Source organism: Astatotilapia calliptera, chromosome 12 (assembly GCF_964374335.1).
Source record: "Astatotilapia calliptera chromosome 12, fAstCal68.1, whole genome shotgun sequence".
NCBI classification, from domain to species: Eukaryota; Metazoa; Chordata; class Actinopteri; order Cichliformes; family Cichlidae; genus Astatotilapia; species Astatotilapia calliptera.
Window position 1 is genome coordinate 7357160 of NC_137433.1, and position 11650 is coordinate 7368809.

General features: G+C 39.4%; 1 protein-coding gene and 1 long non-coding RNA gene across 2 annotated transcripts; one reads left to right on the forward strand and one right to left on the reverse strand.

Moving 5' to 3' along the window:
• Nucleotides 1-1982: 1982 nt before the first annotated feature.
• On the reverse strand, nt 1983-6894 carry vamp5 (vesicle-associated membrane protein 5). The gene is made up of 3 exons (XM_026188533.2): nt 6496-6894; nt 4060-4203; nt 1983-2777 (listed from the first exon to the last, which is right to left on the reverse strand). The coding sequence occupies exons 1-3, from the start codon at nt 6502-6504 to the stop codon at nt 2616-2618; spliced, it is 315 nt and encodes a 104-aa protein (XP_026044318.1). The 5' UTR covers nt 6505-6894; the 3' UTR covers nt 1983-2615.
• Nucleotides 6895-7176: 282 nt separating this feature from the next.
• On the forward strand, nt 7177-8013 carry LOC145432318 (uncharacterized). Its single transcript, XR_013912606.1, has 2 exons — nt 7177-7260; nt 7377-8013. It is a non-coding gene; the product is annotated as an uncharacterized LOC145432318 (long non-coding RNA).
• The last annotated feature ends 3637 nt before the right edge of the window (nt 8014-11650 follow it).

An 11650-nucleotide genomic window follows, 5' to 3' on the forward strand; every position in this document is an offset into this window, starting at 1 on the left:
AGTGTTTCAGACTTTATTTACAAAATCCCGCGACAGGGGGGATTAGAAAATTGTTTAACATTTGCATTTGGTAAATTTCACAAAGACTATGTCAGATTATAAAAGCTGTTCATTTTTTAGCTTTAACATTTTCTCACATGATTTTATGTGTCCTCTAATTAATTTATACAAGGCCGTTATTGCTATTTTTCCTGTTGTGTGTATCTAACTTGTGGTGTTTGACTTGTATAATTTATTTATTTATGTATTTTTTTTTACCATTTGTCATTTTAGTGTTATTTAATTATTTCTTTTGTTGTTGTTGTTTTTATTTAATTATTTCTTTACACAATGGAGTCTCAAACTGAAGAAAAATTCAAGTCCACTTACTGAAAGTCTGTTCATAACGTTTCACAAAGCCTAAAGATAAAGGCTTATGCTATGAAGACAAAGTGTAAGGAAAGATGCATATGGGCACATATTTCACTGCCATATGTAAATGTGGGTATGCTGATACTGAAAACTGTAATGTGTTTTCTTTTTTTTAAGTGTAGTAAAATGAGAATCAGGTATAGGCATATATTGTGTTAATAAGTGTGCAAAATTAAATGATTAATACTGTTAATATATAAATAAAAGTGAATCTATTCTGCTCATTCAAAAATCCATATTTTTATTATTTTCATGATCCAAACTTAAAAACAGACCCTTATATTTATCTCTCAAGTAATGACCATGCTGTAGTATTGCTTGATCTGTGGTTTCAGTCTGTTGTTAGGTGGTTGCTAGGTAACATGCTAAGCATCATTGATAAATAAAATGACAGTTATCATGTTATCACTGTAGGATTATAAGATTATTGTTATAAATCAGATGTTGCCATGAACATGCATTTATAAAGAGCTGCAGATACAAAAGAAAAAGCTTCAGATGTTGTAAGTGGTTGCTAGGCAACATTACAAGATCATAATATCTGATATAGATTAGAATCTTCTGGTGAGCAAGAAGCTACGTGCCAATTCTGGTTGCTCAGTTCCTTATCATGTAGGAGGAGTTCAGAGGCAAATATACAGAGATTCCTGGCCCAGTTTGCTATAAAGCACATTGTGTTGATAACATATTTTATTCCCAGGGAAACTGTTGTCAGTCAGCTCTACGGTTATCCAGAAATGATTTTGGTCTAATGAGCTAACAAAAGAACACAGAATTGGTAACTTTGACATGCAGACTGTTACACAATCATTAACCATAATAATGCAGGTACCACAGATTCTAACAGCATAAACTCCAAGCACAGTAGTGCAGCCACAGTGAATCGTGTGAACATATTACAGCTCTAAAACAATCACCTTTCACCTCGCAATATCACTGTCTGGCCTCGCTGCACAGCATGTCTTTGTAATTTCCTGCTAGAGTGAAGGTGACACATGCCTACGCATCAGTGAACTGTAAGAGTAATCCACTCTTTTATTAAATGTCCAGTTACAATATGTGTGTGTGTAGGCTAATGTTAATATCTTCATGGGGTTTCTATTATTTGGTTACAGACTGACAGTTAGTAATAACAGTGAACATAGTTCTTATGTTAACAAACCAAGTCACCTGATTATTTGGAAAGCTCCACACACATATAAATATTATGGTTCCACAGAGGTTTTTGGCCTCTACCTAGCATGTTTATCTAAAATGAAAACATCAGTCACCAGGGGTCACTGCTTTCTCTAATACTCTTCGTTCTGACTACAGATAAACAGAAACTGTCTTTCCCGTTATTGAGGGCTCCAAGCTCAGACTTTCAAATTATTAACAATACGACTCCAAACATGAGACGGTCAAGGAGTGAATCTGTTCTCCATCCACATGTGCTGGTCACATGACATACTGACATGGCACGTGGAGACCTTACATTCTGTTTGTAAGTGCAACATGAAGAAGAAATCTGGAGATTGTATCTGAGCAAAGAAAAGAAGAGCAACCTGACACTAAAATAAACCACTCAAAAATAACAAACACAAAAACATTTTAATGATTGTGAGGACAGTAAGTTTTACACCTAAACTTATCACATTTAGACATTTATTTCTCCTTTCCCACGTGGAGCTATCTGAGGCGGATACATATTTATAAAAGTTTGGCATCTGTTCTGTTTTCTTTCATCTCTTGATCATCTCTGAGAGATGAATGGGCACCGCAGCAGGAGCCTGGTGATATTTGATTAAAAATACTTGCAGTTTTCCTTAAAAAAAAGAAAGGGGGCAAAACACAAATGGTATCTACTTAGTATGTAGATACCATTTGAATAAATATTCATGGCAGTGAGATTTCACTGGGAGGACAGTGGACCAGTTTCATTCTGTTGATATTCATCCAGTGAACTTATAAGACTTTAAATCCACCTATAATCTCTTGGTGTGGGCTGTTCAGTGTTTTGAAAACATCACCTTTTAAAGAAGGGAGTCTTTTAAAAAGGAGAGAGAAAAAGCAGCTGAGCAACCCACGGTACCATATCAACTTAAGGCGTGCAGTAGAGTGAAGAACAGGAATTATCCTCCATAAATATGTCATAGAGAACAGTTCAGGCAAGATGCTGGAGTTCCACAGTTACAGTTCCTCTCCTCTTCCCAGGTGCTTTACCTTTAGTCACTTCCTTTGGTGCTTTGAACAATAGCAACGATTATAAGACTCAGAATGATGAGTCCTGCTACCACCGCAACTGCAATAAGCACCACTTTCATCTTCTTGTTCGCCCATCTTTTCTGTGTCTTCACCTGGGTGGATGTCTTTTCAAACTTTTTACTCTGCGAAAAACAAAATTAAAAGGTTTAAGATTTTGTTCTTGTATAATTACATTTCTAAATGTCTAATAGCTGTGATCACAAAGATAAAACCCAGAACTGACACGCTCATGCCACTTCCAAGTAAACTTATCACGTAAACAAATCCAGAGGAAGTCCTTGTATCTTTAGGTCAAACGAGTCACAGACTGAAGGTCAGCGTGTTTTTCATTAAACAGGAAAGTACAAGAAAAATGGAGATTTCGATATAACTGCAGCAATCAGTGCTTTCTTATTCAAACCTGTTAATGTTAAATCCACAGAGATTTGCTTTATGTCTCAGCTTTTGATTTTTTAGCTTCTTTCATCTTGTTTTCTCTTTAGGGCCCACATATTTCTGGTTCAGTTTGATCATATTTTTTCATCAGACAGGCATACATGAAGTGGGATAAATGATTTTTCGGGGTGTTTTTATTCTAATAGTTCTATTGAACTGGATAGATTACATTAACTACATTATAACCCACGATTTAAAGTTGCCTCCAGGTGTCACCTTTTGGCAGATTCTTTTTCCTGTGTTGTGGTCTGAGTGCAATGCAAATGATCTGGTGCTGAGTAGGGTGGTAGTAATGTCAGTGAGCAAAGCTGTGTAAATGAAAGCTCTGGACTGAAGAGTTTTAATGTTTTTGATTTAGCTGATCCCAGTTTTGTCAAACTTGCTTACTTCTGTCTGGGGTAAGCCTGTTCCTTTTTTGTATCGGTGAGATCCTCTGTAAGAATCTATGCATTTTCTTTGAAACACATAGGAACCGAACCTTGTTTTTTTCACAGTCTACGATATTCAAAAGTAGCTCAGTTTGCTTCTTGAACTTCAATTTGCCTGTCTGCTTTTTTAGTTCTCCCCCTGGCTCCTCACCAGTGTCATGTAACGCAGCCAATGGGGCAATGTGGGAATGATGCAACCTCGCTGTTGACCCCTGGAAGGATATTCATACCCAGGGAGACCAGCTTGTTTCATTCATCTTAAGAAACAATAGGAAATACCTTTCTAAATATAGCACCATAAAACAGAATCAGGATGTAAATCGCACATTTGCTTTCCTCTCCAGCTCCACCTAAAGCATATTTATAGACATCAATGTGACATGTCTTAGTATTAATCCAAAGGTGCTTGTGGAGAGGGGATCTGTGTGCCATTTGCCCCAGTTATTCACCTTCAAAATAAAAGCCAAAGACTTTTACAAGGAACATGTAGGCAAAATAGAGCTGTGCTAAGAGATGATGCTTTTCCACTTGGACAGTGTACCTCTTCCAGCAGCAGATCAGCCCTGTCTTCAAGCTCATTGAGTTTGCCAGATCTTTCTTCAGCTTTGTTCATGTTTTGCAGCATGATGACTTTCACCTCCTCCACTTCCTCCTGGGTCTTCTGCAGGTGGCTCTTCCCGTTCTCCTGTCCAATCAAAACACACAGTTTGATTAAAACTAAACCAACCCAACCTCCTAGGACCCTCACAGGAATTATGTGCTCACATTATTTAAACTTTCTCACGGTGACATAATGACAGATGTCAGTTGACACACAAACTGTGAGGCGCTCTTTGTGTTTTTGGATAAACAGAGGATCTCAGTGAGCATGCCCACAGTGACTGTGGAAGTCATCTGTGTAGCCAAAAAATGCAGGTCAGCGCACATCATTATGTCACAACTAAAATCAAATTTAAAAAAAAGAAGAAAGTCACAAGATTGGATTTCTAATTTGGATGACTCCAGTTTTTGTTCCTGTTGTGCGTCACTTTCAAATATGTGCTATCAAATTTAAGGAGACCTGTTATGCCCATTACCAAGGGTATATTTTCATTCTTTGACTCTATTAGAGTAGAGCTTCATATCATTCATGGTCAAAAATAATCCTAATTTAGTGTCTTTGTGCAGCCCCTCATCTGCCACCAATACACAATTTTAATCTCAAGCATCTGGTTCAATTAAGGTTAAATAAATTAGATCGAGAGTTTAAGAGTTTAAAACTATACTTCTACCTTGCTGTTGCAGAAGTCACTTATCTTATAATGTCTCTGCTTAAGTTAATTAAGAGCCTCTACCATTGTAACTGTATATATGAGAGAAAGTAAGAAAAATAATAACAGGTCTCCTTTAATGGAGCTGAGACGTTTCAGTGGGCTTTTGTGGAAATTCTTTTTTAAACAGAACAAGTAGCAACACTGGATGTTTAGTTACTTCTAATTCTATTACTATATTACTTTTATTGGTGTCGTTTTTTTGTAAACAACTTTTGAAAAGAAATCGAATCAAACATTAAGCTGCCAAATAAAAAAAATGGCAACCAGCACCAACAAGATCTAGGCTGCCTGATACAGGTCAGACTGGCATCTTGTTTTATAAACACAGCAGCACTCTTCTCCACCCGTCACCTGCTTTTCAAGCGTGCTTAAGCAGGGATATGTTAATTGTTAAACTGTATAGCTACAAATATATTTCTGGAAGCAACTCACAGAACAAACTAACTTATACAGTAAAGCAAACACATTCTGACATGTTAAAACTATTAAAAAGAAAACGTGTTGCCACTCAGACTGGTACCAGCTGTTTATTAGACAGCAAATGAGCAGAACAACAACAAGAGGGATGATTTTCAAGGATATTTGTCAAGTCAAATTATCCTTGAACTACTTTCAAGGATAGTTTGACCAAAGGGCCATTGGTATCCTGACAGCTCTCTCCTTCACCTTCGTCCTCTGGGGCGTGAGAGGAAACCGACATCTCAGATACTGACAGGAACAGGAAACTGACAGACAAAGCAAAACAAATATGCCTCAGCACCTTGATTCACTTCACGCTCAGCTGTCTGTTTCTCTAAAGGCTTTCGTAGCCCTCCCATACTGCGGTCTGCTTTTCATTGGACCTGGCTAAGAAACTTGCATCTCACCCAGCAATGGTGACAACTGATTTATGCTGGGCTTATCTCATCCTGGGCATAGCAAATAGCAGCTGAACAATGGTGTATGTTTAAAATTCAGATGGCGGTGTCTTGACACAGGAAATGCTGCCCATTCCAGTTCCCCTCCTTGCTTCCTTCCTTCCTTCCCTCACTCCCTCCCTCCTGCCTGCCCGCATTCAGGTACCTGATATTATCCCAGTAAGCCACATCATGTTATAACATGCTCAGTATGTTGTATCATGGCACTGTTTTAAGTGTTCTGCTGGTCCATAAATTGTTATAATCTTAGATGTTTACTCTTAAAGCAGGATGTGTTAAATGAGCAGGTTTAAAAATGAAAAGAGAAGAAATATAATAAATAAATTCATTCCATTTAGTTTACATCTATCTCATTTCACACATGACCTGGTGCCTCTCTTGACTGAAAATGGGTTAGCCTCTCTTCACCTTCACATTGTTAATGTATGAATTAACGTCATGTTATCTCTAACTGAGAACCTTCACAGACGTCATGTTATCTCGCTGTACCGAGTCTCTGGATGAGTACGTTAGTTTGGGTTGTAAAAAGCTAAGCTAAGCTAAGAGAACTGAAGGTTGACCTGCCTGTTCATTAGTAACAGACTATAAATGGTCACAGCGTGCTTTAGGCGTTCTTAAAAGTAAAGAAAATACAAAAGACAGAAAGAAAACGGCAGCTCTAACAAACTTTATCTCTCATTCATCTCGTGTTTTTTGTGCAAGCCATTTAAATGTCCTTTAGCTCAGAGGAGGCAGGTATGCACTTACCGAGTCCATGTTGTCTCGTGCTGTTTGCGTCGAAACTGTCACAGAGTCCGCATTTAAAAGGGGAGAGTCGACTCGACTTTGCAGTAAGAGGAACACCCAGGCTCCGCTGCTCTATCCGGACTAATGTCACAAATTAAGACAGAGAGATATTTCTCTGTTTTCTTTTATCCGTATCCTCTTTTCTGCGCTCGAGCTCACCTTACTCACTTTCACTTCTCTCTCCTGTGGCTTCACAACTTGTTTGCGCTTTGGCTGTGAGGCGTTCGAGGTATTCCCGGAAACCTCGTGATTATGAAAAATCATGTTACGTACAACGTCAAATGCAAAACGGTGGTGAAAAACTCCCGGATTTCCCCCGCGCTGTACCACAGTCTATGCAACTGTGTAAAGTATGCACCTAGTAGTTTATAGTTTAGACAAGAGATTTTACTTATTTTGTTTTTGTTTATTCATTTTTACACTTAATATCCGTTATACTCATCTATATAAGTATAAATGTTTTAAATACATATATTACTAAACCTATGAATGCATTGCAAATAACGATTTATATTCAAACCATGACAGCTGCATTAAATTAATTTTACGTGCTTAAGTATCAGTAAAATCTGGGGAATATTCGGCATTTCTGTGCTGCATTTGTACCAATTCACACCCACGCAGCTCGTGGGATTTACTGTTAGTGGTGAAACAGTGGTTTGCGCTGCTTGCCTCATAGTAAGAGGCAAGAACCGCTGTCCGGCTCGGGCTTCCTTGCGTGGAGTTGTAAGTTTACTCTGGCTTTTCCCTACAGTTCAAAGACATGTATGTTTGGTTAATTAGGGATTCTAAACTGGCTGATAACTCATCATCTGTCTGATATCTCTCCATCTGTCTGATAGATGGGTGTACCCCACCCAGTGGCATCTGCGTTAGAGCCCGCGACCCTGAAGTGGACCCTGAAGCGGTTAAGACTATAGATGGATAGATGACCAAAAACCTTTCCGGTGTTTATTGTGTCTTATTGTGCTTTATATCTATATCCAGAGCTTATGTTACCTTTACCTTGACAGGGGCTCTGTATATCCAGATTTGGTTTGCATGTGCACATTCATAACTTCATTAGCACAGATAACGATGGGTTTGTCGTTTGGATGAAACTATTCAGACACAGGAAATGGGTGTATGTGACTGTGGAGATGCAGGAAGTGGGTTCTCTTGTTTGTTATAGATGATCTACGAATGTCAGTTTTACATGAAATGGCTAAGCACACACTGAAATGTTTCAGTGTTTAGATATATGTCTCTAAGCTTTGTTTAAGCTTTGTTTCATTTCTAAAGCATTTCATTCATTCATTTATTTGTTCATTTCCAGGCACAACAAATACCTATATTGAACATAAAATGCACAAAACAAAAAACAAAAATTGCCTGAAAAAGGAGTGGGACGAAGAAAACTTATTAAATCCCACCCCTGTACTCACTCATCAACAAAAAAACAAAAAACAAAACAAAACAATAAATTATATGTTTGTGTAAGCCAGATATGAAATTTGATGTAGAGCTGTGGAGGAGCCTGTTTTGCGTATTTTTTATGAATTTGTAGTATTGTGAACCCCCATGTGACCTGAGAAATATGCATATGACATGTTTGGCACAACATAACTTTTACTTCATGTCAACCTATCTTATAAAAAGTATAAAAACGGCATTCTTTTTAATGTGGATTTCCAACATAGCATTTCTAAACATAGTAGTTTTCTTCAGAGAGCATAAGTTATTTCTATCTGCACGCAATAACAGAATTATTTAAAAAAATAAAAAATGACAGAAGTGTTTTATACCACAACACAAACCATGATGATGTGCTTTAGCTTTGTAATAGTTAAAGCTTGTAAAATCGAGTTAAAACTGAGGGTTATCTTCAAATTAACATACAGCATAAAAACTTCAGTGATGATTTCTTGAATCAGAATCACTTTTATTGCCGGATTTGTATACGACCAAGGAATTTGTCGCAGTGTTATGGTGCAGAAAAGAGAAAGCATCATGCCAAAAATAAAATAAATAGAGTTGAGAAAAAAGAGAAAGATTTCAAAGACTCTGGGAAAAAGCCGAAAAAAACAAACAAACAAAAAGACACTAGAACAACTGCCAAGATACTTATAAATGATGTAGCCAAGTCAGGAATTGTAGTCTCAAAGAAACAATCAGCCCTGCACAGTAATGGACTTTGAGGGTGCAGACCAAGAAAAACTCCACTTCTGCCAAAGAAACACCTTCAAGTCAGACTAAAACATGTTAAGGACAACCAGGAGACAGATTATGTATACTGGAAGTGCGTGATTTGGTCAGATAAGATGGAACTAGAGCTCCTTGGCCACAAAGTCGCTGCTTATGTTTGGAGAAAGAAGGGAGAGGTGTTCAAAGAACAGTGTTACCCACAAAGAAACACGGTAGATGTTTATGTTGTCAGTCTTCAGTGTGTCTGGAACTGAGAGTCTAATCAAGCTGGAAGAAATCACGAAGAAGGACTATATATGAATGAGAATAAGTGAAGATTTCTGTAATACCCAGGTCCAGAGGTAGGGAAATGGAACAGCTGCAGCCAGGTCCAGCTGCCAGTCACAATTAAAGGTGTGGTTTGTTACTACTCAATCAATCAATCTATCAATCAATCAAGGCTTTATTCGCCATGTGCAGGTTGCCCTGCAGTGAAATAGGACACACCCCCCCCCCCCCCCCCCCCCGACCTTACACACACATCATAGACATCACATAGGGATACAGGTCGGAGATCGGTAGTGTTACGGAAAAAAAAAACACTGAAATATACACTACAATGGGAAAGTACAAGAGGAAAAAAGAGACCTCTACTCATGCTGGGCTCCTGGGAGGACAGCAGGAAACAAAAAAACTCCTCTGCACAAAAAAGCACATAAATGTCCACAGCACAACATTATGGAACACATGACAAGCCACAGGGTCGGGTGGGGGGTGAGGAGTAATCCGAAGCAAACACAGCAGCCATCCTGCCCAGCGCTACCATTCCAGCGCGGGCTCAGACCCGCCGTGTTCCCAGGAGGGAACAAGCATCGAAGGCGTTTGGAAAGGGAGGGGGGATAAGTGTGTGCATATCAGTATATATGAATGTGTGTGCGTGTCCAGAGTTCAGCTGAGACAGTGTCCTTCGCCCTGCCAGGCTAAGTAAACAGTCTTCCAGCCAACCCAGGTGGTCTTGCATGGAATGGGAAGGAACAGACTAAACACAGTCGTTATCAGGGTTTTTTTGTTCGGCTCCAGCCTTGCGACCGCAGCTGGCACCGAAAGGGTATCCGCATAAAGTGATGGTGCTTTTTACTTTAGTGCGAACAGCTCATATGAATTTCAAAGCTGTTCTAACAGTCCAACACTGGTCTCTCAATCTCCCATTGGAGAGCCGTGAGCTTCTCCATGATGTTATCAAACTTGCGCTCTGTGATGTTGTCATTCTTGTGCTCAAAGAGCCGATTCTGAGAACTCACGACCACAGTGAGCCTCCCCAAGATGTAATCCAATTTGCGCTCAGAGATGTTATTCCGAGCGAGCCCCTCCAAGATGTAATCCAGTCTGCACTCAGAGATCTTATTCTGAGTATTCACGGCAGCCGTGCGTTCTCCAAGATCTTATCCGTGCTGCACTCAATGAGCCCATTTTGAGAAACTCACGTCTTGTCCCATCATTTCAATCCCAGTGGGCAGCCTTGTGGGGGTTTGAACAGCCGGTTCTGCTTTCTTAAATCTTTGATAAGTCAGGGCCAAGCCAGCTCCGATCAGAAAGAACCCTGTTACCATGGTTCCGAATAGGTAGATATCTTCAGCACTCAGGCTCACCCAAGCCCAAACTTCTCGTTGAGAAAGGGGTGTCAATTGCATTTAGGGACCAGTTGATCAAATCCATAATTCCTCTTTTAGGTTTTAGAGAACAGACTGTGAGAGAGTGTTCCAGGGAAAAGTAATACAAAAAACACGAGACTAGACAAGGACATAAGAGGCTAAGCAGGGAAGCTAAGGGAGGGGAGGAGAGGAGAAAAGTGCGACCGCCTTCGTCAAGAGCAAGAGCAGTGACTCTTGGTCAAAAGGTCAGTACCCAAAACTGAAGGCATAGGCAAAGCTAAAAACAAAACCAACCAGTAAGAGGAAGTGTTACCTAACCCTATGTGAAACAAAATGTAAAAAGAAGAAAAAAAGACGTGGTTTCCCTAACTCACCAAAGCACAAGAGGAAAAACTGTACAAAAATAAATAGGCAGTTCACTCCTTCTGGTTCAGTGATAGTTCCAATAGTTACATGGTGGGTAGATGGCGTTATTGACAGGAACACTGTATGCAAAACTAAGTTTCGCTCAGGAAAACACAGAGAACAAGCAAAGGTTTGGAAAATCACCAGAGGCACCTGAACGCAGCAGTACTGTTTATCTCCTTTATATCTTTTGTGCTGTGTTAAACTGTGAAGGACTGCTTGATAAACAAACTAATATGCTGCTGTATTCAGTGAGAGCCTGGCAGTGTGTGGCTCTTCCTGTCTGAACTTGTCAAACGTGTTGTGATGTGATAAGACGCACAGCCCTTTTGTTGCAGAACTCTGTGACATTGGGTCGCTTAAGGGTGTTGCCTTCTTGTGGGCCCTGAAAGCGTTTAAAACGTCCTCCTCATGTGAAATATGTGTAATATCCATGTCATATCCCCACAGGGATAAGTCTGTGCCATATTAAGAAGGCCATTCTTTGTGGTACTTTTTGCTGCTTCCTGCAGTGGAATTGTTTCTTGTAATTTATGTTTTTTTTTTTTTTTAAACTAAACAATGGCACATGTCTTTCAGCATAAATGTGATGTAGATACACACTAGGTTTTTGTTATGATATGTGTTGGATCACTCAGAGACTAAAGCCTCTCTTTTTTCTGAAGAAGTCGGTCATCAAACAGGTTTTTAACCAAGACTGCTTCCGTGTATGTCTGTGTGACACGCATATGATAGGGAGCTGATGAGCAGACAACACTGCTCTATTGTTGCTTAGCTGTGTCACTCGGTGAGCAATTAGAATTCTTTCCCACAGCGTTTGATTCAACAAGCATGAGACCCCTGCCTGAGACCAGCAGACCATATTAATTTGCAGTGTTCCATTAGCTTTGATGGAA

Coding starts and splice junctions, on each gene's coding strand:
- vamp5 (XM_026188533.2), bottom strand. Junction 2,778..4,059: donor CTGATCTGCTGCTGGAAGAG/GTACACTGTCCA, acceptor TGTTTTTCGCAG/AGTAAAAAGTTTGAAAAGAC.